Source organism: Ursus arctos, unplaced genomic scaffold, assembly GCF_023065955.2.
Source record: "Ursus arctos isolate Adak ecotype North America unplaced genomic scaffold, UrsArc2.0 scaffold_8, whole genome shotgun sequence".
Taxonomy (NCBI): domain Eukaryota; kingdom Metazoa; phylum Chordata; class Mammalia; order Carnivora; family Ursidae; genus Ursus; species Ursus arctos.
This window is the reverse complement of record NW_026623100.1, coordinates 38933925-38961078: the sequence shown is the minus strand read 5'-3', so window position 1 is coordinate 38961078 and position 27154 is coordinate 38933925. Positions and strand designations below refer to the sequence as shown.

At 49.6% G+C, this 27154-nt stretch overlaps 1 protein-coding gene across 1 annotated transcript in view; it reads right to left on the bottom strand.

Annotated features, from left to right (window-relative positions):
* HK2 (hexokinase 2) overlaps nucleotides 1-26568 on the bottom strand; it is a 61060-nt gene extending 34492 nt beyond the window's left edge. Inside the window, exons 1-2 of the mRNA XM_026482059.4 lie at nucleotides 26467-26568; nucleotides 7804-7966 (exon numbers count right to left, since the gene is read on the bottom strand). Of these exons, the coding sequence (XP_026337844.1) occupies nucleotides 7804-7966; nucleotides 26467-26529 (226 nt within the window). The 5' untranslated portion in view covers nucleotides 26530-26568. The remainder of the gene's footprint in view (nucleotides 1-7803; nucleotides 7967-26466) is intronic.
* Nucleotides 26569-27154: the final 586 nt, after the last annotated feature.

The window sequence follows — 27154 nt, the reverse complement described above, 5'->3', positions numbered from 1 at the left end:
TAGTACAGTCAAGGAACAGGGTAATCGGATCTTCCACGACGTTGGTCTTCTAATCATTTTAAGCAATAGGATGCCAGATGCCAAAACGTAAAACTAGAGAAAAACAGAGCTGCTCCAACTGAAAGAAGGCGGCTGGAGCACAATTAACACGTTGTTAAGTGCCCCCAAAGCTCCCAGAGCACCATCGGAAAGCACCATCCTGGTGTTTTGCTATTCAAGAACTGTTTCTTAAACTCAAAATATGTGCCAGTCACAGAAGTGTTACATTTGCTCCACAGATGTGAAACCACTCTTCAAAGGATTAAAACATGTTTCAATCTGTTGGGTGTGTTCAGATTTTCAGGCAGGTAGATCAGCAGCTCAAATCCTGCTTTACTATGTATTAGCTGTACAATTTCAGGTAAATTACTCGGAATGTCAGGTTTCATCATCTGTTAAAAGGGGATAGTAATGACCTCTCTAGCCAGCACCGGCCCTCCACTCCCCACGGCACAGAGACACAAACACACAACATGTGTACACGCGCGTGCACACACACACAATGTTTGGCCAAGATTCAATGCAATGAATGTGTAAGGGGTTTGGCACAAAGCCTGGTACACATAAATGTTTAATAAGCTCTAGCTACTACTATATGGAAACCACTTATCAATACAATCTCTGGTTTATATTGTCGGTGCCATATAAATCCACTAACTTGCTTGTGTGGTGGCTATTAATCTGTCTCCACTGCACGCGTGTTGATATAATGCTGAGCAACCAAGATAAGGGCTCCTTTCAGGTTTTACTAGCCTCTGTGCAACCTACCAGCAGCCTAGTCTCTCTTTATCATACTGTGTGCGTACGTTATATGACTGGGTACCATTCTGTAATCATTTGATCTGTGTGAGCCTTATCTCCCCAAGGACAATTTTCACTCTTTGAAGGTGGGGCACAAGGCAGTTTTAGCATAGGCTGCCCCACAGAGGACCAGCCTCGGTGGGGACTCTATGGAACCAAACTAGCCAAAGAATGAATGCATTGTGCTAGCAGGGGGCAGAGGGAGGGAGCAGGGGCAGAGAAGCATACGATGCACCTCTAGCGGTGCGGCTAAGCACACAGGCATTGACCCTCAGCAGGCGGGCTTAAAATCAAGCCCTTCCATCTGCTCACCATGGGACTTGGGGCAAGTTGCCTATCAAACGAATCTAGTTTTCTATAAAATGGGGTTCATAGTGCCTACCACTGGGTCACTGTCAGAATAAATGAAACTGCTCAAAGACAGTGCTAAGCACGGCAGTTGGCATTTAGTAAGTCTACAGTTTGTCACTCTCACCGTCATCATCATCATCATCGTCATCACCATCCCCTGCTCTCTCGGCACTTCAGTCTGGCTAGACAGGAGATATACTCACCTGTGAAAATAATTCACAATTCAGGGAAGTGGGAAAGTATCCAATGATCAATACAGCAAAGCCTTCAACCCACTGGGCCTTACAAGGCATCTTTATATCTGAACAATCTTGTTGAGACAAGAGGGTGATAAAGACACCACAAAGAAAGTTTATTTCTAAAATGGAACTTGCATCTGGAATATTAGCAGATTCTCAATTGGGTTGTACTTGAGCTTCTTATTTTAATGGTACCAAGCCAACCCCTATCTCTGATGTATTTAAAAAGGTGATAATCCAATTTGTTCCAGAAACTTTCGTTCAGCAACATGAGTGGATGTAAATTATGAATGTTTTGGCCATGGACTCAGGACTCCCTCTGCTTAAATCCTTAAACTCTTCAACTCTTCACCTCTGCCATTCACTGGCCATGTGCGACCTTGGCAATCACCCACCTCCTTTGGCCTCAGTTGCCTTATTTTTAAATTGGAATGTCTCTCTTAGAGAGTTTGCATGGGGAATAAAACAGATTATTTAAGTAAATCACCCAGCACAGACATCGCTCATTAAATGGTGTCAATTATTCTTGTGTTTACTCCTCGGATGGAACTGTTCTGTCCTCTGAAAGCCAGATGGGTCCCTGTGATGTATGTGGTATGCCCGCTGACAGGACTGTGGCTGGGGCAGACACCACCATCACCTTAGGGCAGGGCTGCCTACGAAGAGGTCAGAGATGGCAGGGTTCCTGACAGATACAAACAAATGCTTTACTCAACTCCGCACTGCAAAAAAAAAAAAAAATCAAAAGAAGGTAGGGGAAGGGTACAGGCAACAAATATCAGTGAGGATAAAGAACAAAGGGCACTCTTGCACTGTTGGTGGGAGTGTAAAGTATAAAATGGAATGGTTCAATCACTTTGGAAAGAGCCTGGCAGTTTCTTGTAATAAAATACACGCCAAACCTCATGACCCAGAAATTCCACTCCTAGTTGTTTACCCAAGAAAATGAAGGCATGAGTCCACAAAGAGGCTTGTGCAAAATTGTCTGTAGCAGCTTTAGTTCTAATAGGCAAAGACTGGAAACAGCCCAGGTGTCCATCAATAGGCACCTCATATAGGCTTCCAAACACACCATGAAATCAGCAACCGAAAGGAACGAACTACTGGTATACCCAACCTGGCTAAAGCCCACAGTATAATGGATAGATGAAGACCTGCATAAAGAGTAAATACTGTATAACTAGATTTATGGAAAGTTGTTCAACAGGCAAAACTCAAACACATGGAAAATTTAAAAGTGATTGCCGCTGGTGGTCAGGGACAGGGAACACCTAGGAAGGGGCACAAGGAAACTTTTCTGGGCTGGTGGTAATGTCCTCTCTCTTAATGGGGGTTATATTAAATATATACACTATACTAAATCTGTATGTATTTGTCAACTCATCCGATGATACTTATAATCTGTCATCTCACTGTCTGTAAATTTTATATTAGAAAGAAAACAAATACCGAAATCTATTTAGTAATGTGCATACTGAAATTTGGGGGTTGAAATAAACTGATTTCTATACTTTACTTTGCAAATGCATCATTAAACAAAATGGACTGATGGGTAGGAGGAGGGAGGAGTGCGGTAAAGCAAATCTAGTAAAATATCAATGTAGAAGAATCTGGATAGTCTCTATGCAGATGTCCATTATACAATTCTTTCAACTTTTTAAAACTGGAGGGTGGGGGAGGTAGAGGAAGGGGGAGGATTTTTTTTTACATACCCAGACTGACAGCCATCTGAATAAGATATTCTTGGTCCATCTACATATATTTCATTTTTATCTGTGCCAACTACATTTCTGTACAAAGATGGTCCACACAATCTATTAAGTGCGGATATTTTAGAATCAGCCCCCATGGGCTCAGTGTCCACTGACATTCCCTTCCTTCTCATACACACCCCAAACCATGACATGGAAGCTCCTTTTCCTTCAGTGTAATGGAGGCCTCCATCGTAAATGGACAGCCTGAAGCTTCCTGGAGTCTCTCCCACACTTTCTACCAGGATTTTCACTACCATTAGACAGCTGGGACCCATATACACAAGAGCTGGAACCTAGTCCTCGTTCCAAAATGCAGGGCCTCTGGTGACGGGGATGAACCTTCACAGCCACTCCCTCCAAAAGCAAGGACCCAGAAGGGTTATTCGCCCTCTCTCAGTGACTTGGTGCTGGCCTTGGCTCTTGCAGAGGTGAGTTGTGGCTGCACGGACTGCGTTTACAGAACATGAGAAGGTCACATATTTGCTTTTCCCTTAATTCTTGGGCCTCCAACCCCCTAATGGTTCCTGTCTTTACAAATGAAGAAACTGAGGATAAGGGCATACATGAACTGCTTGAAAGCACACAGCTTGAATTCAACCCCAGTGAACCTACTAGAATTCTGATCCTCACCCCTCCCGACACCGCCCTGAAACCACCTCCCACCCCACCAAGAAGAAGCCAATTTTACAAATGCCCATCTGGGACAACACTGGATGAGGAGCTTTTAAGGCAGCAGCACTCAAACAGCACGCTGGAAAAAACTCGGTGGCTCCTGACCAGCAGCTTTTTTAAATGAACAGACAGCAATGTATCTGACCGCACCACGTGTAAGAACAGACACTGGTCCCTAAAACTTGTTTCAGCTATATACAAATACTGACACACGTGTATTTCTTGGTGTAAGCATGCAGTCCAGAAAAGTTAGAAAGCCACTGATTTAAAGATTACATCCCTCTAGATCAGAAGTTTAGATCCGAGATTTAATTTCCCAGATATAAAAAGGAATGGGCTGAGGAAGGTACTGAGTAAGGCCATCGTGGCAAAGGCATCACTTGAGTGCAGACCGCTGCCTTCTGTGGGACAGACACATAACCCCCAGTAGCAACAACCCCAGGCTGTGGCCGGGGCCGGGAAGCTGATGGCGCACCACAGGCTGTCTAGGGGAGAGGCAGAGATCCCCACACACGACTGACCCACAGTCTCTCTTCTCAGCACTTTACTGGGGTGCCAATAAAGCCGAATTCCATTTCTGATAGGTTTTATCTACTGAAGAGTCAGATCCTTATTACCGCAGTCCGTAACTTTGAGCCACAACTAACAAAATATAAAATTGAAAGCCTTGACGATGACCATTTTAAATTACATCCCCACTTCTTCCCCTCCCCAAGTTCAGTTTCCTTTCTTGACTTTACAAGAGCAATTCCTATCATTCATCTTAGATCTATATTCCAGTTTAGATCCTAATAAATGCACATCATTGTTGGAGGGATTTTGAAGTTACATCCAGCTACTGGGAGGTGCCCCTCCTTCCTCAATGTTTCACACATTGTTTTTTAGATGTATCCATATTAATATACACACATTTATGTTGCATAGTATCCCTCCACAGGGATAGTCCATAAACTGTTTCCAATATGCTGTCATTATAAGCAACAATGTTATGAACAGTCTTGAACATGCCTCTTTGGTTCCTATGGGAATCTGTTCAAGTCACACTATAGCTGGAGGTGGTATTACTGAGTTGCCATATACAGTGCGTCCTGGAAACTTTATATACCTGTACACACACATATATACATGACTTTACAGAGTATGAATATAGGTAAATCTCTCTCCTACTTTATAATGGGTTGCAGAGGACCGTTTTCTGCATGAATTGACTGGTGCCCAACTGCTGGACATTAAGTGGTTTGTCCCAATCACAGTATTTCAAAGAATTTTTTTAGTGCGTAAATAAACAGCCCGCTGGTTCTAGTACATGCACAGAACAGCTGGACTGCCAGACCCACCTCTTCATCGTACAAAGGAGAAAAAGCTGAGTCCCAGAGAGCTGGGGTGAGCAGCTGGCCCAAGGACCCCAGCAAGGGAGAGATGAAGGGGCTGAGGGCAGGGGCTCCTACAGTCTGGTCTCCACTACTCCAGGGGGCACTCGCTCTGCTTAAGGAAATAAAGCATTCCGGAACACATTATTCCTTTTACACACCATCGTCATCTATCCTGTAGAATCTGACATTATAAAGAGGTACTCTGTGTACCACCAAAGTCATGTAAAAATCTCCCTGCGTCTGTGTGCAAAGGAGGTCAAGCAGGAAGCCTTGCCCCAGACCCTACTGCCCCAGAAGACTGCAGGAGTCAGCCTCTGGCTCCCACCTCAGTCCAGGCAACTCCCATTCACGAGGCTAACTGCTACTTGCGGCTCCACCCTGAGATGCAGACAGGATCCCAAGACTCCAGCCTGAGGTCAGGGAAGAAGACTCAATGACCACATCACACAGTAATCGGCACAAACTCTAAGAGGCAAAGGCAAGTGTCCAGGTCTCCGATCTCAGGAAAGTGGTGAGAATGTTAAAAGCCGGTCCCATACCTAGTTCTCCTCAACAACTGTCTTCACCTACCGAAGCCAGACATCCGGCCCCACATTTCAAACACGTTCAGCTGCGCTTGGGCCATGCGCTGTAGTGCTGAGCACACAAGCTCACGCGTGCACGCACACACATAATGGATTGGGTGCAGTCTTGATGCCTGACCTTTGGCATGTATGAGTTTGAATCCTGACTCAGCCTCTCATTAGCTGTGTGACCTTAGGCAAGTATTTGACCATCCAAGCTTCAAATTCCTCCTCTTAAAAAAAATTTTAAAAAGTAGATAAAATGTGTACCTCCCTTATAGGGTTTTATGAAAAGTAAATGAGTTACGTAGGTGCTCAGAAAAGCTCTTAGCCCATAAAAATGTAGTAGATACTTGGGGAGCTTGCCTAGTGGTGGTGCCTGAAATAAGACAATGTCCCTGGCCTTAAGGAGCTAGTAAATTTATCCGAATGTCAAATAAAAACAATAGAAGCGGGTGTGGCCGCCAGTCAGAGGGAGTGGTAGGTACGGTAAACAGTGGCAGTCTGGAGGGCACCTGAGGGATACCCGGGTATCGCAGGCGGCCGCGCACTCAGGGGACTCATTGCGGGGCTGAGACACACACACTCGGAGCAATCCTAAACCAGGCCACACCCTCAGTGCTGGGTCCAAGCTGAGTCCCAGGGCAAACATGCTTATTTTCCAAACTGTAGGAAGGTCCAAAGTCTTGTTAGACAAACCAGGTCCCCAGAGGCTCTCAGGCGGGTCAGCCTCAAGGAGCCAGACGGGATGGAACTTCTGAAGGCACATGGCGCATGAATGAGCCCTGGCCCCGTGCTCTTCCCCAGCTCCCGTCCTCGGCACTGCTCTGCAGGGGCCCCGCCAGCGACCAGCCGGCTTCTTGGTGCTCCCCGCCTGGGGGGCTCGGAGTCTGTGCTTGCTGGCTCCTCCCCTGCCAGCGGCTGCCCCTCGGGCTCTCTCCCTCCCTCCCTCCGGTCCACACGAAGGTGGCTGTCTCACACTGCTTGCCCCCCTCCGTGGCCCCCACAGGTACCTCATGTCCACCAGTGAACGGCTGCTGCCACAACTGCGTTCTGTCCCTTCTCGGAGGATGCGGCCACCCCTTGACAGCAGAGCTCCACATCCCGTCCGACTCCCGTCTCTGCCCAGCACATCCCACCGGGCCTCGCCCCATCTCCACCGGCCGCCCCGTCCCTCCGTGCCCCATGGCAGACGCTGCCGCTGCTGGGCATTACCCAGACCATTCTGCCCGCACCCCCTGAAAACTATTACTCCCCTGGGCTGACTGAAGAAAGACCCACTGGGTTAGGTGTGCGTGCAAGGCTCGCTAGCCCAGCCTACCTTCCCACTTCCACTCCACCACCCCCTTGTACTCTGGTTTGATTAAATCACCTGCTGGGTGGTGCATGTGAAATACAGGGTCTGTATCCAAATAAGGGGACGAAACGAAGTGTGATAGGTTGTGTGCACACCCTCAGAGCCTAACTACCTAGAGATGCACTGTGGCTCTTCACGTCCTTCCACGCATATGTGGACTTCCAGCACTCTTCATGGAGTTCAAGAAACACATTGAGGACAATCTGTACCACACTGTTTCTCCAGCAAGGCTGTGGAATGTGCCACGTAGAGTGACAGCCCTGGCCTCGGCTATGACCCTCCCAGACACGTCTGTTCTTCATCACCATGACTGTATGCAATCTCAGTGGGACTGTGAGCTCCCCAACTGAGCCCATGAGCCTGTCTCAGCGCAGCAACGGGAAACAAATGGCTGGCAGCAATGCCTTGGTAGGGGTGACAAAAACTTACCTCTACCTTGATTGCCACGGCTGCCTGCTTTCCAGTTTTCCTGACTACCCCTCCCCGTCGACTTCATTAAACTTCCTGTATGCTTAAACTAGCCAGGGCTGATTTCTGAGGCATGAAACAAAACAACCTTCACTGATATATCGTCCTTACAGTCCTTGAACAAAAAGCCACCCAAATCTCCCCAGGGCAACAGAGCACCCAGAGCGATCCCCCCGCGTGCAGCACCTGTCCCATCTGGAGTAGACCTCACAAAGGTGGGCAGCATTTTCACTGAAGCAGTGGGGTGGGTGGTGGCTCCAAGCCCTTTCTCCATCTCCTTGCGGAACCGCTTAGAGATCTCCAGAAGGTTCTCATCAGAAAGACGCATGTGGTAGAGATACTGGTCGACCTGCAAAGGGGGGGAAACAAGAGTTAGAGACCAGGAGGTTCAATCAGTATGGTACACATCTACGTCACAGAACATCACTCAGCCCTTCAAAAGAATAAAACCTGTTATGTACAGAAAGTTATTATTAAAGACCATGTAATTGGAATCTATTTGACAAGATATCTTTACAAATAAAAAAAGAAGAACTAAACTGAAAAGATAAAATGAGAAAAATAGGTTTAACTTTATCTCTGCAGAGTGGTGAGGATGAGGGGAAAGACACATTAAGGAAGAGGAAGAGTTCTTTCCAGAAAGGTTGAGTTAAAGGGTCTCTGGGAACTGGGCTTCATTACTGACCCTCCTTGTTCCCCACACACCTCAAGGCCAGTCCTGACAATCCTATTATCCCCCACCCTGGGGCAAGCAGCCAGCTCCTCTTGCCTCACTTATACAGCCCCCACTTCTGCCTTTACCTCTTCCATCTATTTTCTATCCCCAGCCAGAGTCTAACCATTCCCCTGCTTAAAAAAACCTTTCAGTGGCTTCCCATTAGAACCAAACCTGAAATCCTTCCAAGGCCCCACATGATCTGGCCTCTCCAACAACCTAAGCTCACTGCATGCCGCTGGACTCCTTGTGCAAACCCTACCCTTGGTTCAGTCCTTCCATGCCTGGGAATGTGTACATGGGCCCTACAGCCTTTATTCCATTGGCCCATCTCTTCAGCCCTCTCCAGACCTTTCTCCATGGAGGCCTCTCATCCTTCTAATGAAACAGTCAGGCCTCCCATTATTCCAAGAACTTAAGACTTTTCCCTTCACAACACTATCCACAATATGTATTTCTTAGCGTCCAGATCCCAGGCACGGAGGGCAAGAAGAGCCATGTGTACTGGTTCGCCCCTGCATCCCTGGCACGTGCTGACACAGAACGGAGCCTCTGCATGAACAGCAATGCAAGCTCTCCCCCCATCAGAGGCAGAGCCAGCTCTCCCTAGTTAGTTCACTGATCTTGTTTCCAACATAAATTTACACGAACTTTCCCCAGATTTACCACCAGTCAAAGAAGCATCAGGAGTCCCTCTCACACAGTTTCCTTCTTGGAAGCTCCCCTCTGCCTTGGCCGTGGATATTCCCAGTTTTCTCCTATCAGGAAGAAGTCTCATAGAAATCCATCCCAGGAGGCGCCCAAGTTTCCTAACACCCATTCTCAGCAGCGGTGTCCAGGACAGGTGACACTGCCTGCCACGGAAGGGTAGGGGTAGATAGAATCAGGAACCTTGGGCCAGGCCCCAGCTAGCCCCTCAACGGGTGAGGGGCACCGTCCTCCCAGCTTCATCAGCAAGCTGCAGGACTTCAAGCAACCCTGCTCTTCCCAGCTCTGAAATGGTGGGGTCCCCAGGGGCAAAGCTTAGTTGAAGACCACTGCCCTGTTATTCCTGTGGGAACAAGGAAGTACCCGCCTGCTCCCTGCCCCCTGCCCTTGCTCAACTTTGACAAAGCAGCACACGTTTTTTATAATTAGAGTTCCCAGACAAATGCACTCATTAGTTTTACAGCCTGTTATATTTTCCAGCCTTTTTTGTCAGGCCTTCTTGAATTGTTTTTTCGTTTTTTTGTTTTTTAACCAAGCTTACAGCCTAAGATTTCTAGAGGAAGGGCACAAGGTGCTTAATTTTTTAAGAAAAGAACAAACTCCGTTTGTTCAACAGATAGTCCCCTTACTCGCGTCTTCCCTATTCCAGGCTGTATCCTAACTTCCTATGGGATCTAGGGCACATCCTCGTCTTTGGGCCTCCTTCTGCCCCTGCAGAATAAGGACACTGGCTGGCCCTCCTTGGGTCATTTCAAATATCCTGCTCAGGACTCATCTTTGATCATTCTTCTAAAATCCCAAAAGGTCAAAGATCAGAGTCTGGAGTAAGATGCTGAAAACAGCTGCAAGCGAGGCAAAGGAGGGTCTGTGGTGAATGAGCCCACCCCTCTCCACAACTGCCATGTGGTTAAAATACAACATTGACACACAACCCTCGCAGCACAGGGTGGTAAAGAACAGAGTAGGCGTGGAGAATGGTGAAGGCCTTCGGCCACTTCTGCTGTCCCTCCCCAGCCAAGAAAGGGACGAGGCTTGTCATGCTGGGTTTCAAATCTGCAGAAATGAGGATTTCCCAGGACTCGTCTGTTGCCAGCATTTACTAAAAACCACAGACTACCCAAGTCTATCACTCTAAGTCAGGAGGAACCCAATCGTCCATTCTGTTTCCTGACCTCAGGCCTCCAGCGGCTCACTTGCCTTGAGCTGCACTGTCTGCCCTGGCTTCTCAGGCCTGTGTGGACACCAGCCCCCACCCGAGCTGGGTCACTGAGCTGGGTCTCTGATGATACTGGAGAGCTACAGTGCTCCTGAGAAGGCCTGGCCTCCCTCACAATGAGGTTTGAGGCTCCCCAGGAGGTAAAAGGGTACAGCTTCAGCCCAACACCAGACAAGGCCCCTTCCTACTGGGGGGAGGCCAAACTGGCGACCCCAGGCACGGGGCAACTTTAAACACCCCAAAAGTCTCTTTGTTCCCAATACAGTGACACCTAGGCTGGCTCAGGAACACTGCCTCATGGCTTATGATGCTAACATACAAAATCCAGGGCCCCCAGACCAGAGCCCAAGGCCAGGCCATATCCAAGAACAGCCTGAGACGCCCTGGTGGGCAACAGTAGTACCAGTAAACCCTTACATGGCACAGACACTGTTCCCAAGGTCTTAGATCCATCAATTCATTGAATCCTCACAACAACCCCGTGAGGCAGGTAGTGTTATCTCCATTCTACTGAGAGAGGGAAGGCGACATGCCCAGTCAGAGATGCAAAGGGCCACCCTGGGACTGGACTGGATTGGACTGGGCGACCCGGCTCGTCCACTCCACTAGATGTCTGTCCCTCTTCTGCTGGACAACAGTGGGGTCTCTACAGGCCAAACGGCCCCACAGTGCATTCCAGCTGGCAATGCCCACTGGAAAGCCGTCTTCTATTCCAGTCATCCCCTGATGTCGACACAAAGGGCCAGCAAGAGAGGGTGGCAGGGGCAGCAGACATGTCTCTGAACACTGTCATGAGTTTCACACATGATCAAGTTGGAGCTCCCATATTACTACTTTCCTAAAGAGAGAAGTCGAGTGCCAGAAGCCTCTCGGCCACCCACTTCCCACCCCACCCCCACCCCCCACCACAGAGGGCTCTGGGTGTTACGAAGGAAGCCAGGAGAACAGCGCCTGTACTGCTTATTAAGAGGACTCCTGGCCACTTCTTGGACTGTGAGGTCATGTCCACCAAGGAGCAAAGGTGGACTGGCCACAGTCCTATAAAGCAGCCATTCCTAGTTCAACTCTGATGCTTAAACTACAACAGGCTGGTTCAAATTCCAGTCGATACTTCTCATCCTTAACCCGCAAAGACTCTAACAAGTAAACAGCCTTATTTCAAGTCATGTTGCCTTTTACCCAATAAAGCACAATCATCTTTTAGTGTTCAGTGATAGATGAAAACAATGATGATGATTGTTACAGCAGCTTAGTATTTCTTACCTGCCAGACACCATCCTATGAGTTTACTGACTTCACCTCCATTGTCCTTTTGTAAAACTTCTCTATCCCCACTTTACAAGCCATTTAATGTGGAGGGGCAGAGCCAGGATTCAAACTGGGCGCTTGGGATCACCACCTTCCCTTCACCTGTCCCGTGGGCCCTCCTGGTGTGGGTGGGCACTTTCTGCCCCATGGTTTCTTGGATGACCCCAGGGCCTTGATTTCCTCTCTAACACATGAGAAAGGATATGGGACAGCTTTAAAAAATGCAACCAGAGCACCTTGGCCCAAACTTCCCTTCTTTCACAGCATGATGATGTGGCCAGCCTGAGGTTATTAGGGAAGGACTGTTTAATCGCCTAATGTCACAGCTTCCTAAACACACCGTGGGGCCCACCCAGACTTGGCTGGCACTGCTACATTGGGTGAAGGGTGGCCAAGGGAAGCAGAAGCAGAAACAAGAAGCATCCTCCGTACAAAGACAATTTTCCTAGACTGGGAAGGAAGTGAATGCACTTCGCAGAATCCTGCCAACTTTCACCCACGGTGCAGCCAGACCCAAAGTTATGGGACAAAGTCATTTAAGAGATTTCAAATGTAGGCAGGGCAGTACGACAGCAACTAATCAATACTCACCCTTAAAAATGCCCTTGGAGCATCACGATCAAAAACCCCGCTGCAGATAGCATTCGAGTGTGTCTAGTTTGCCTCTCTCACCCCAACGGTCCATCAGGCCTAGGTCTGAATGCTTCTAAGCAAGACACGCTCAGTACTCTTCGGCTGGTTAGCTACTACTTACTATTGGTCAGCTCTAGTTGTTAGAAAATTTGTCCTCAATCTGCGATTAATCTACTTTCTGGTAACTTCTGACTAGTCTCCATTCTGCCATTTGGGATAAGAGTTCCTCAACTGGGCTGTACATCAGCATGAATGACATGAGGAGCTTCTTAAAAACATGAAGAATCCCAAAGATCCACTCCAGACTGACCACCTTGATACCCTTCACCCTGCGTGCTCAGACATCTTCCCCTCTCCCAGAGTCCCTATCCCCCATGCCAATCACGTGATCATGGTGAGCCAGGCTCTGGTCAACATTGCCTAAGGTCGTTTTTACCACTTTTCTACCTGGAGACTTTGAAAGTCAGCAGTAAAGACATTAGGCTAAGTGTGAAACAATCTGTATTGATCCTTGGGGGCTGGGAATTGGAAAGATTAAACCTTGTCCTTGTTGGAAACATTTAGGTCATTGGAAACTATCAAAGCAGAATCATTCAGGCCAACCCTCATTTCACAGCTAGTGACAGTCAAGTGCAGGCTGTGGCATCAGGAAAATCAGTGTCCGAATCCTGGCTGTAACACCTGTACAGGTGTGTGACACTGCATGAGTCACTCTGAGATACAGTCTCCTCCCTGTAAAACAGGAAGAATAGCCCCACACAGCTGTCACTGGCATAAACGGGGAACACAGAGCTCTCTCTACCCCTTCTCTTTTTTTCCTAGACTCCCCACTGGCCAGTGGCACCCTCAGAGGGTCAAGGGCATTTCTTAACCCTACCTTAGTTACATCGAGGATTAACAAAACAGAGGCTATTTCCCCAAATTGTTCCTTCTCTTTCTGTGGTGGGTGTGTGACTTATCACACTGGGGTGTTTATCTCTAAAACCTTATCGGGGAGAAAAGATGGAAAGGGAAGGGCTTTCCAAGCTGGGGAAACAGAGTCAGGCTGGAAGCAAAGCTGGACTGAGGTATTAGAAGGCCGCCTGCCTGCCTGGAGGCAAGCATGTGTATTAAAGAGAAAGAGATAGCAGTTTTAAATGACATCTCTTTAGCAATCTTGAGATTAGAACTTCCTCATTGGGCAATTTTGGTCAGTTTCTCTCTTCCCATAACACACTACCCCAACACGTCTGTTTCCTCTAGAGAACTGTGAGTGGAGGAGGGGGAAGTACGAAAGAGAAATTAACCCCATCCTCTTTAAGAAATAAAATAGCACCCGAAATGAGAAATCCGTGTCCACATTTAAGTGTCCACATTTCCCTTAGACTAGCACTAGAAGGAGGGGAAATTACGCAAAGAATGGAGAGAGCAGGTCACCCTCACAGAGGTGCTACCTCAAAGTGTGCAGTGGCTTGGGTGGGGCAGACACAGCCCGGCCAGGTATGGGGAAGCCCTGAAAGAAAAGCCTGGGAGTAGCCGGAAAGGGACCTCAGAAAAACTGAGGCCAGGGGGCAGCCTTGACCAAGGTCACACAATTGAGGCTACAATCTGGATCCCCCAGACACCTTCCTGTATTGTCAAAAACAAGAAAGGACAGTCCTCCTGCTGGGTCACAAGGACCCATGTCATCTTCCAGGCCTATCCCAAATGAATGGCTGGTGGCCACCCCCTAGATCCTAAGGCCACCCTGTCCAGTCCCAGAGGAAAAATGGTCCTGATCAAACTATTCAGATCCAGAAGAGAACAATATTCCAATTCTGACAGCTGGTTATATAAAGTACTACAAATCCTACCTTGGCTACCTTAAGAGGTTTCAAAGAAAAGTGTGGAAGAAACCTCAAATTTCAATAGCTGTTAAAATCTGTAGCATTCAACCCCAGAATCTCTGGCCATTGCTGCAACCCCAGCTTCTCCTGTTATAGAGCCTTCATTGAAAACCAATTATATGCAAAGCACTACAGTGTACAGGAGCATGATTTTAAAAGAAATCAAGTCTGAGGCTCCTGGGTGGCTCAGTCAGTTAAGCACCTGACTCTTGATTTCGGCTCAGGTCATGATCTCAGGGTAGTGAGATCGAGCCCCTCATCGGGCTCCGCACTGAGCATGGAGCCTCCTTAAGAGTCTCTCTCTCCCTCTGCCCCTCCCCCCTCCCTGTTCGTGCTTTGCATTTGCTCTTGCTCTCTTTTGCTCTCAAATAAATTAATAAACAAATCACTTCTAGAAATGGATAATAATGATCATTGTACAACAATGTAAATGTACTTAATGCCATTGAATTATACATTATACACACACACAGAGAAATAATTTTTTTAAGAACTCAAGATTCCTGTTCTCTAGGACTTTACAAGATGGCACAGAACTCAACTCATATTACAGGCCCAGTCAATGTCTCTGAATTGAATGGCGGGATGGATCTCCGTGGATAACAAAGGCGAACCAATGTGAGGTGGCCCATGAGGTGTTACAGGTGCACGTGGCCCATGAGACTGGCAGGCAGGGGAGACCGTGCTCTGGGCTAAGAACATACATATCCAACATACATGTCAGTGGATACACAGTGACCTTGAGAGTAGGGGTATTGTGTGAAAGGGCTCAGAAGATGTGGGCTGAGATCTTGGAAGGACATTATGAATTCCAGGACCAGAATTCAGAAGACTGCAAAGGCTTCGGATTAGTCTGATTTCAGCCGACCACTTTCATCACGGGATCATGGGAAGGAAGGATCATCAAGACCACCTCACTATGTAAAGTCACTGTGCTGTTTACTGACCGGTTAATTCCCTGTAGGGTTTGGCGCCAGGAGAGAGTCTGGCTGCCCAGAGTCACTATTTCCTGCTGTGGGCCAATGAAATTCAAAACCCTGACTCTAGGACAGCTGTCCTTCTTGCCTGGACTGTCAGGGAGCTCAGAGCTTGGCTCTCAGCTCCAGTGAACTACCCCTAGTCTAAGTGTGTTGGTAGTCACCCCAGCCTGTCCCTTTCACTGAAAGCTGAGCTCTGTCACCTAATCCGTTTAGTAAGGTGACAAAAGAACTAATACAGGATCAAGCAAACGCTCACCAGTCAGCCCTACAGGACACATCCTCCTGAACAGAAGACGGAATTCAAGCAAACAAATCGGTAAGAAAGCAACTCCACTAGCATGGAAGCGTCAGGGCCAAGGACACAGGGACACCCTGAAAGGCTGCTGGACTGTCTTTCCCCAGGCTTTGTGTATTTCTCATTGAATACGTAGAACCTTCTCTCCAGACGGCGTTGGATGCACAGTAGCTAATTTCTACCTTTTAGCTTCTTCTTGACCCCAAAAAGACCAACCGACTGAATTTCAGCTTTCCTAGCACTCGGGTCCTTGTCCCAAAGATATAATCAGGTCATATATGCAGACTTCAGGCAAAGGCTCCAGGGCTCCAACCTAACTTCCTCAGAAGAAATTTAGGAAAAACCACACCTTCTTGAAGGGCTATGACTGGTCTCCTGTGCTTTAATTTGGCCAGTCAAAACAGGGTTGGGGGTGCAGGGGCAGTGATACTATACAGCAATTAAGAAGACACCGCCTAGGGACGCCTGGGTGGCTCAGTCAGTTAAGCATCCGCCTTCAGTTCAGGTCATGATTCTGGGGTCCTGGGATGCGAGTCCTGCACTGGGCTCCTTGCTCAGCGGGGAGCCCGCTTCTCCCTCCCCCTCTGCCTGCTGTTCCCTGCGTGTTCTCTCTCTCTCTCTCTCACACACACATACAAATAAAATCTTTAAAAAAAAAAAAAGGAAGGCACCACCTACCACCACATACAGCCACACACACAGATGAATCTCACAATACGAAGTTGGGGAAAAGAAGCCACACACAAAAGGGGACATACCTTTTGAGTCCATTCATATGAAGCGCAGAAACAGATCTCTGCTGACAGAAGGTGGGATAGTGATTACACTCTGGGCTGCTAATGATCTGTTACTGGATCTGGGTAGTGGTTACCTGGTGTTTTCAGTTTCCTGTGTATACTACACTGCCATTTTAAAACATAGCAAGAAAAAAGGGCAAGGCGCTAACTAGGCCCTGGTCTACCCACTACACATGGTCAGAGGGCCGAGGAAGCTCCAAGAAGTCTGTAAGAGGTCAAACCAGAGGGAAGAGCCATCATCTAAATGTACCACACAGCCTTCCAGTGACTCTATATGCTGACACAGGCTTACAACTTAGTTTCAAAAGAATTTATTTTTCCATTATTCCTTTGCCAGTGTCACCTCAAATCTTTGAGGTAACCAAGCCTTGGAGAAGCTTCCCTAAGCCACGGGCTGAGTCCCTGGCAGGACCCACTACATCCGGTGGTCAGCTGAGTGCCCTAACCTGGGGCACAGGTGTGCCCGTCCTGGGAAAGCCAGGTAAATACTGTCAGTGACCTCATTAATAATAATGCCTTCACAGACTTCTCCTGGGAGGACCAAGGCTGTGCAAAGAGCAGCAAGTTTATCCTGTAATGGTGCCAAGCCAAGGCCGGATGTTTCTGATTAAAAAAAAAAGAAGAAGAAAAGAAAAAAAGATAAACTGAGGAGGAAAGGACACAGCAGATCCTCGATTCTTTAAGGCTCCTTCCTCTGAAACGCAGCTACGCAAAAGTAACAGATCTGCCACAACACTTTCTTCAGATGGGACCAGGCAGAACCTGGCTGGGGCCACCAGGCGACCTCAGGGAGATTCCAGCTGACGCACCAGGCGCTCACAAGCCCGGGGCGCCAGACTAAGTGTGGAGCTGACCTAGGTGGCTTACAGGACACGCCCCCAGGATCCTGTTGCACTTTGGTGAGTCACAGGCTTTCCAGTTCTTCCAGTTCTTGCCTCAGCTGCCTGGAGTTACAGCCAGACCGACCTCACACAGCAGCACCCGTCAGGAGTCCAGGAGATGGGCTTTTGGGGCATGGGTCTGGGGAACCTCCTGTCCTCAGACATTCTGGGCCGGCTGGGGGACAGCTGTGCAATGATATGTCCCAGATGGACATGACCCTGACAGTTCATTTACACACACTGACTGCGTGCTAAATGGAGTGAGCCCGGGCCAGGCGCTGAGGGCACCAGGGGAAAGGACAGCCCAGTCTTTGCCTGCAAGGGGCACAGTCTGTTGGTGGGAGGCAAACATAGCAACAAGTAATTACAAACTGAGGGGAAGGGCAGAGAGTAGGCGGTCTCTTTCAGTGTAATAAAATACAGATTTATAATCACTTAAATCATACATGCATCAATACATTCTAAGGAGTGTCTCAGAAAGGTTAGAAATGTGTATATGTTAACCCCACACCTAGAATGTTCTCCTCCTCTGGCCTAACAAACTCCCACTTTGCCCTTCAGGGCCCAACACAAATGGCCTCTCCCCAGATTCCCAGCTGCCAACACACTTTTGACACCCTGTGACTCCCGCCCTCACTGGTCCCAGAGGACTAAGGGCACACACGACAGGCTCCCAACTTCACATCTGTGATGTCAGCCGCTATCTCAATACTGAAACAGAGGAGGTGCTCAAGTCATAGATCAGGGTCATGTACAAGGGGCCCTGGGTGTGCCGAAGGGGTGGGAGAGTAACCTGGGTGAAGGGGAGAGCTGGCCAATCCAGAATGCCCAGGAGCTCAGAGCCTGACCCTGCTCTTCAGGCCTGAGCCCTCACGGCACGTGACCCTGGGAGTAGCATGGTTTCCTCTCCAGCAGCCTGGCTGCCCCGTTCAGAGGCCCAGCTTCCCTAAGGGTCCGACTCTGCCTCCCCTGGACAGCCCCATGCCAGGGGACCAGAGTCTACCCCTGAGTCTCTTGCCTCACAGGGCCATCTGAACTCACCACTCCTGCCTGCTGCCAAGTGTCCACCTGCTGCACCAAACCCCTGTGGATGTGTCCCTCTGCACCGCATCGAGCCCCAGACCTTCCCAGTCAGCCCCACACACCCATGATCACCCCCACCAAAGGCAGGGCAACCCATACACCCCAGTTTGCCCAGGACAATCTCAGTTTACGCTGAGGTAGCAGCCTGAGTATTAACAGTGTCCCCTTTTATTCTCAAAAGTGGCCCAGTTTGGACAAATTATAGGGTTACTCTAGGTACAGGCCACAAAGCAAATCCTGCCTTTGTTCTTGGGGAGCCCACACCTGACTGATGAGAAGAGCTCATTCTGCACAATCGTTGCCAAAAGGGAAATAGGGACCAAGAAACTGGGTCCCTGCTCTGGGGCTTGTCCTATATAAACTTGGGCTGGTCACTTAGTACACAGCACCTGGTTTCCTCATCTATAAAATGAAGGACTGGAACTAGATGATCCAAAGGTCCCTTCCCAACTGACACGTGACTCATAGCCCCATGAAAATGAAACACAAGTGGCCTGTCTCCAGTTGTCCCAGGCAGCCCCATGCTGGGGTTAGGGGCCTGGGTTCTGGCGTCAGACTGAATTCAGGCTTGCCCTTGAGCAAGGTACTGTCCCTTTCTGTGCCTTGGTGTCTTCATCTGAATAATAGCTAGTAATAGTATCTACTGGGGAGGGCTGCTTAAGGATGGCCTGAGTTAGAGTGAATAGACAGAGCCCAGCCCTTAGTAGTGCTTGTTATTTTAAGAGCTTTAGAAATTGGGGGGGGGGGGGGTATGGAACTGATGAGACATGGCTAGAAGGCTTCATTGCAAGGGGTTGAGACAGAAAAATGTGGAAGGAAGCAGGAAGCAGAAGAAGGAAGTCTCTCAAATGGGAAAAAGGAAAAGTGGCAGCTTTGCATGCCCTCATTTAACCCTGATGGCTTATCTGGCTTCATTCCTTTATCAGACAATATGGAGATGCCAGAAGGAAGAGTCCAGGATAAGGCCTTTCAAGAACACGGACCGCACCTCCAGGGTAGAACCACTGAGCTAAGCGGGAGGAGAGGCAGGAAGGAAGGCTGGCTGGGTGGGCACCAAAGGCCAGGTTCTCAGCTCTGACCCACGCTCTTAGGTAACTCCAAGATAAGTTTTAACCAAGGTCCCTCCAAGTAAGGAACATCAGGGAAATGCTTAGAGACCCATAGACGAAAGTGCAAAAAGCATGGCCACTCCTAACAGAGGACAGCGTTTCAGGGAAACAAGGCCAAGACTCCCAACTGGGTTTGAACAAGACAAAGCCTGTACAGGGATGGGGGGAGGAGAATGTGGGTTCCACACATAGGGTTGCCTTGGGTTTTGTCAAGAGCCCTGGGCACCCAAGTGTCAGGAGGGGCCACGCTGGACAGCCCAGAGTCTGTATGAGGGGCAAAGGACTCTCTGCTGACACCCAAGACAGTGAGGGACCCTCTTCCTGATCTGCCAAAAGACTGTAGGAATGACAGTTCCCTTCAGTGAAACTCCAGGGGTCAGTGGGACCAACACCTACCATGACCTGACCCTATGACTCAACAGCCCAGGGTATCCCCCACTCAAGCAGTCTCCCCAGTGGAAAGCCAGAATCTGGGGCAGATGTGAGGAAGGCTAAGCAAGCATCTCACTGGCCAACTGCAGCGCAAGTGGCCTCAGCAAGTGCCCTGGGAGCCTCTGCCCTTTGGGGGAGGGACTAAAGTGGAGGGGGGACTAGGTTTCTACAAGGAGAAGGGGGGAACTAATGCTGTGATCAGTCATGCCTTCCACTGAGGATGCTTCCATCTGTCCAATGATCATGGCATCCCAGAGACACCCCCCACCCCGCCCCCAGTGGGGAGGCCACTTCCCAGGGGACCCGAAGGAAAGCAAGTTAGAGAAAGAACTCAAGGATGGTTCTCCTGTGCCTAGGAAAGAGACAGCTGCAGAAGGCAGTGAGGATGCTTCCTCATTCTTCAACTTAGGAACCTTCCATCCTTCTGCCCACCCTGTCTTCTCCTCTAATGCGACAAACAACAGCAATGTTCCAGAACCCATTATGTCCTACAAGCCCTTGGGAAAAAAGAAGCAGGCCCTCCTTTGCTCCTGCCCAGGCGGACAGCACAGTAGGGTATCTAAGAGTGTAGTACTATACACACGTAGCTCTCTAGGTCCTAATATTCAACACATGAAGAGTTGACCATGTATCGGGCACAGCTCTAAGAGCTTCACACATATTAACTCTCTTTAATCCCTGCAGTAACCCTATTAAGGTGTTATCCACAAACTCTCCCAGGCCTAGAAAGGTTACATTAACTGACCCAAGTTCACACAGCTGGTTACATAAGCCAGGATTCAATCCTGGGAGACTGGCTCTATCACTCACCCTACAGCCTCTCCCGATATGACTGCTGGACTGGCCCTCAGTGGGTATCACTAGCCCCTCTCCTCTGTGGCCAGCTACAGCAGCTGCTGGGCTCATGTTCTGCCAGCTCACCTGCCCGCTTTGCTCAGAAGTCTGATGGAGGCCTGGCCTCCATGGAAATCCCAGCAACAACCAGGGGAAGACTCTCCTGGGGACAAGTGAGCAGACTTCTCTCCCACTCGCTTCCTGCTGTGCTGACACTACAGGCATTTTTCTGATTGAAGACAGAAAAAACAGTAACCCAGGTAACCCACCCTTCAGCCGGGGGGCTCAGACATCTGCTGACTGCCGTGGTCTGCAGACTCCACCTCGAATTCATCTTTTGTAAAGGACCGCCTGCCACCATGACTGTCCCAGGACCTGGCATGCTGCGAGCTGAGAGCCAAGGTCCTAGTTACAGCTACTATTAACTAGCTGTATGATCGCGAACAATGCGCTGTAAAACTGAAGGACGGGATCAACTATGTTCTTTCTTCTAACACGGTTTCTCAACCCACAGATACCTGGGGCCAAAAAAGTCTTTGTTGCCACGGGGCTGTCCTGGGCACTGTAAGACTGTGGATCTCCTTTGCCTCTACCTCCTAGATGCAGCAACACATCCTCACCCACCTAACTGGTGACAGACAAAAAATGTCTCCAGACATCACCAAAGCCCACTGGAGGGCAAAACTGCTAGCCCCTGAAAACTATGGCTCAAAAGACGTAGTAACAAAAACAAAACAAAACAAAGAGAATACAGGCTTTGCCCCTACAAACTTGGGTAGGGTGGGAATTCTTGCTCTTTATTATAGGTTGGGATACAGACAGCCCCTCACAAGACTGTGTGGCCCAAAATGCCAACAGCGCTGAGGTGGAAAGACCTGCTTTAGGAGGAAGCAGAAACAGCCACTCGGCAGCAAGGAAGCATGGCCTGTGATCCATGGTGTGTGGTATTAAGACTCGGGCAATGAACTCTGGAATCTGAGGTTCCCCCCACCTTACCCCCCACCCCCCGCTGCTTTGGAAAGGGAAAGACAGACAACACAGTGTTGGAAAACAAACCAAACCTGCTGACTTCAAAATTCAACAATGATAATGAGGAACCCATTATCAAGAGTTGTCTTTTAAAGAAGTATCTGAACAAAGGAAGTCAGTTTTCTGGGGTTCCTGAGGCCTTCTAGTACATCAGATCTCCTTACTCTGGCTGCAGGTTTTGAGAAAACTGTTGCGGTTTGTGTTGTTTTGATTTCCCCTGGAAAAGGGCCCCTAACTGCCCTCAAACTCCTCAGGGTGCTGGAAACGTTCATCTTTGAAAAGTGATGTTTAAAAAAAAAAAAGTTGGCTTTGTCCGAGGAGCCTCAGAGGGAATTTTATTTAATTCAATGATAAAGAAAAGTGCTTCCTAGCACCCTCTGAAATAAAACTTTGGTGATACAAAAAAATGGATGATTGCAAAAGCTACAAAATATTCCTACTACCATCCACTGCTTCTGAGCAGGGAAGGGGCAGTATTAGGATGCTAAGTTTCATGTACGTATTGAATAAATGAGAAACTGTACCTGCCAATGTCAGTTAAGGCAGTCAAAAATCATCTTAGTAAGGTTGTGATCAGTAGTTGACTCCTGGTACTTTAACCCCTTATCAGAAGATTAATGGCATCCCAGTCAAGGTCTCTAACTCCTCACCCCATGGTAAGGCACCCTCTCTTGACTGCTGCCTTAGCTCACCAGACAACTGAAAGGTGTCTTAGTTTCAGTTTCCCATGTCATAGCCAGAGGTCCTGGTACCCACAATAAGTTCTCAAAAAACATTAAAACTCTTGCCTTTCTTGACTCTTGGGAGCTATGTTGAATTTTCTGCTTCCAAGATACTCCCTCCTGTCATAAGTCCAGAGTTGAAAGCCACCCCTCACTCACTCAGAAAAGAGTCCAAGCGAGCTATCTATATTCCATAACCGGAGTGACAATAAGTCACCAGTCAATGCATGTTAAAAAAAAATCTAGCTAATGGCTAAAGGAAGGCATGCATACCTCATTTCACTTCTATGGTTAAAACTGATTCTCCTCCTTGAGGGGCAAAAATCCTGTATCTCGAATGTTAACTATACCTCAATTAATAAAAAGAATCCACTATCTCTCCACCCAGAGGACACAGAGCCTTGATTGCTGGAAGACAGGAAACACCCACACCCTCCCACCCTATCTTCCCTCCCCGTGTCCCTGACCCCCCTGCCCGCCCTTTCTCCTCAGAATCAGCCTCAGGACTTGATGAAAGAAGAACCCACCACAGCCTTTCTTCATGTCCCCTACCCACCCATCCCCTCCAGCTCCCTACTAGCCACCCCCGAATCTGCCTTTCACCCTCCTCCCCTTCCTGCAGCCCTTGCTCAGCTTCTGGTTCCAGGAAGGACTCCTCCCTCATCCTCACACTCACTGAGTACCTCGCCAGTGGCCAGAAACTGGCTACAAAGGTGAGCAGCCAGGACTCTCCCTGCCCCAAGGATGGAACCGGAACTGAAAACTACCAAGTCCAATGCATGGCGGGATGATAAAAATGCCATGATAGGGGCGCCTGGGTGGCTCAGTCAGTTAAGCATCTGCTTTTGGTTCAGGTCATGGTCCCAGGGTCCTGGGATCAAGCCCCGTGTGGGGTTCCCTGCCCATCGGGGAGTCTGCTTCTCCGTCTCTCTCTCTCTGCCCCTCCCCCCACTCGTGCTCTGTCTCTCTCAAATAAAATCTTAAAAAAAAAAAAACTTGGTCATGAGAACTCCCATTAAAAAAAGAATGCCATGATAGGGCAAAGGTGCCTAGTGTGAAGAACGTGGCATTCAAAGGAATGGTGATGCCAAGTCCTCAAAGAGTGAAGGTAGAGAACATGGAGGGGTCAAGGGGCATTCCGTATGCAGTGTTAAAAGGCTTCTGAAATGTTCCAGTCTCACTGCAGAAAGAGACTGGAAACAGAGAAACACTAGGAGGCCTCTGAATTCTGCCAAAGACTGACTGACAGATGTGTAGCGATCAGAAAGGAAAGTCAATGAAATAAGTCCAGAGCTCCCAGCCAGAATAGCCAGAGGGTACTGGTGCCATTAATTTAACCAGGAGAAGAGCTAGTTGCATTTCTGGGCATGCTGGGTGACGGTGCTGCCAGTGTCCCAAAGTGAATGCAGACGGGGACCAGGATGGAGTCCACTACTGTTACCAGAAGCAGGAGAGCATGGTCAAGAGCATGGGGCTCTGGAGCCCAACTGCGTGGCTTGAGTTCCCAGCTCTTAGTTACTGTGCCTTTGTTCCTTCCCAGTAAAACAGAGATGCGGATCATAACTGCATCTGCTTTGTGAGGTTGTTGCAAACATTCATGAGCTAACATACATGAAGAGCTTAAATCAGTAGATGCCATATGTGTTTGCTCCCGAGTTTCAAAGTGTCGATCAGCAAATGTGAGCAAATAACCCTTACTCTCCTCCTAATGGTACAAAACACTGGACTTGTCCACCAGGAGACAAGTGGGAGGGGGAGGGGCTAGTTCTGGGTAGGTGGATCTAAGTTTTCCAAGCCTCCGACTACAACCCAGAATATGTAAGATAATGGGGATTTCAGAAGAGTCTAAACCAAGACCTTTTCAAAAGACTCTAAAATTAAACTCAAACTTCATCTTTTTCTCCTAATTCATCCTTGTAGCAGCAACTGGAAAAGAGGCTTCCAGGGACACCTGGGTGGCTCACTTGGTTAACTGTCCTGATCTCAAGGTCATGAGTTCAAGCCCCCACATTGGGCTCCACTATGGATGTACAGTAGAGTCTACTTAAAAAAAAAAGAAAGAAAAGATGCTTCCAAAATATTCTCCGGTTCTCTTCCTACTTCCTATCGGATGGCAGCTGGAATCAAAGAGCTTTGCTCATCTAAGCCTGGAGGCCAAGTCCCAGGTTCTGACTCCTGGTAAATTAAAGGCCTGACTCTATTCTGCCCCCGTTGGTAATTTAGAGGATATACACCCAGGGTCCGCCCAGACACTTCACAGGCTAAAAGGAAGCTGTGAGTGTAGGTAAGAGTAGCCTACAAAAAAGACATGTCTACATTACCGTGTTTGGTCATCACAACTCCCTACAGTGGACAAGGCTGCTGCTCTCACTCCTGTTTTACAACAAGAAACCAACAGTCCAAAGAGGCAAAGTGACTTGCTCAGGGTCCTGTGGTTAATAAATCACAAACTGAGATTAGAATTTATTTCCAGATACCCCGGCTTATTCTCTTTCCACTCTGGGACCAAAGAGATGACTCCCAATCCATACCAAGACAGTCTGAGTCTTAGCCTCCTTCCTCTGGATTACAGAGAGTAAACTGGTATAAGAATTAAAACGTCCTGGAGTGATAGTCACACAACTGAGAAGACCTCCCTTGATTAATAATCCTCCAGTTTCCTACTTTAGGATTTGCCAAGGGATGAGTCTTCCCCAAGGGTTAACTCACTTCTTGGGCAGAGAAGCCCAAAGAAGTTGCCAAGATCCTGCCGGCTCACAGACACATTCTTTAACAAACTGAATCCAAGTGCAGAGCAGAGCCACATCCCAGGAAGAAGAGCAACGGTCGTATTTATAAGCAGAGTACAACTCAACTCAACCAGCCGCCGTCTCCTCTCTACTCCAGTCTGAGATTAAGTATTGCCATATTTTATTTGGGGATTCATCTGCCACGGCTCTGAAAGCACCATGAGGGTAACCCACCATCCTCTCCTTTGCTCTCAGAATCCCCAGAATGGGAGTACAATACGAGCAGGTCGTGGCACTGAACAATTACGTCAAGACACTCTCCCAGATGTGTTCCCTCTAAGACACAGAAATTTCAAGTATGTAATTAAGCAACGCTGTCACTGCCTCACAGCTCTGGACACCCCCACCCCCGCTTCAGCCCATCCCCTCTTCCCAAGTCTTAGCGAGGTCCAGGGTCAGGTGCCAATCCTGAAATCCCGAGTATTTCAGAAACTCAAAGCTCTCCAGAGTGATAGCGCCTCGGGCCCAGCTCCACCCCCACCCCATACCCGGAGGCACCTAGAGCTTGGCTCCCCGCGGGGCCAGAAGCTCTTTCTTATGTAAATGACCTAGCCCGAGAGCTCTGGCTGGGGGGGCTGCGGACCGCGAGGTGGGCAGATCTGTCGGAGTCTCCCGCAGGAAAAAAAAAGCTCGTTTACCTAACGAAAACTTTTCAAAGAAGACAGGAACACGGGGAAGGGGGGGGGGAGCCCTTCGTGTAACTTTTAGTATCACTGTAAGTATCCACCAAAGTTCGCCCCCTACTTGGAGGAGGGCGCCGGGGACTCAAGGCCCGGCCGTCCCGAGGCACATCTGTGGGGGAATGTACGCCCCTCGCGGGGCCTCAGTTCCGGGCGCCTCAGTTCCGGGGAGGGGGCGCGGCGGGCGGCTTTTCTCGGCCGCTGTTCCAGCTCCTTCCCGGATCCTCCTCTCCCCAAACGCACCTCCGCGAGGCCCTGAGGAACGCCGAGGGGAGCCGCACGTCCCCAAAAAGCGATCCTTTGGCCCAGGAGCCCCCCGGCAGTCCCACGTGGCAGCAGAGCCTCCCCCCCAACACCGGCCACGATTTTCCCCCCACGTGCTCTCGCCGGAACTCCGGCTGCGAAAGAGGGGCTCCTCCCACGTGGGCCCCGCAGTCTCAGACTACGTGCCGGGTGACCCGCCCCTCCAGAGGAAAAAAAAAAGCGCGAGCGTGCGCAGGGTGGCAGGAAGGCAGGGAGCCGCGCGGTGCGCGAGCCCAGGCTCCTCGCACGCGCGCACACGCCGGCCCGTGCCTAGCGGACGTGGCTCCTCGCGCCCAGGAGTTTCCCGGCAGCCCTGACTTTTTCCGCGTCCTCGACCCAGAATGGGGAGGAAGTGGTTCCCCGCAGAGTCAAGGAGGAGAGTCCCGGCCGGCCGGGACCCCAAAGTGAGGGCCGGGGACCACACAACTTTGTCAAAGGCGAGCAAGCCGCCCCTGTACGCGCTTACTTACCTTCTGCACTTGGTCATGGTTGAGCTCCGTGAAGAAGTAGGCGAGCAGATGCGAGGCGATCATCCTGCCGCGGCCCGACGGCGCCGAGTTGGGAAACCGAGGTTGGAGCGCGTGCGGGGGAGGACAGCGCGGTCCGATCGCTTTGTATCCCGGCTTGGCGGCCCGGCCGGGAGCAATGAATTCGAACGGCACAAAAAGAAGGCGATGGCACGCTCACCTAGAGAGTCTAGGGTCTCCGGAAACAGGTTTTGGGAGTGCCGATTGCTAGAAGGTGCCCAAAAATCACTGCTGGCGACGTGTCGGGTTGCCCCACCACCAAGGCGCTAACTTCACCACAGGATCACTAAAGGCTCAACTTGGGAAGAATCTCGGTCCGGTCTCACTTGGGCGAGCGGACCTCTACGGCTCACACGCGCACTGCTCTTGCCCACGGATCTTCTCCGCTTGATGACACGGCGGCGCTAGCAGCGGCCCGGGACTCCTGCTCTGGAGTTTCGTGCAACAATGTGGCTTATTGAGGGGCTGCCGGCTCGCGGGCCTCCCGGTCAGTGACGCGCGCACGCCCATTGGCTGCACGGGGAGGGTGTGTGCGCCCACGGGCCGCCCGCCGCCGCGGCGCAGCCAATCCGTGCGCACGGCCCGCGGGCGCGGCCCCTCAGACACCCGAGCCGGGAAACTGGAGGGGCGC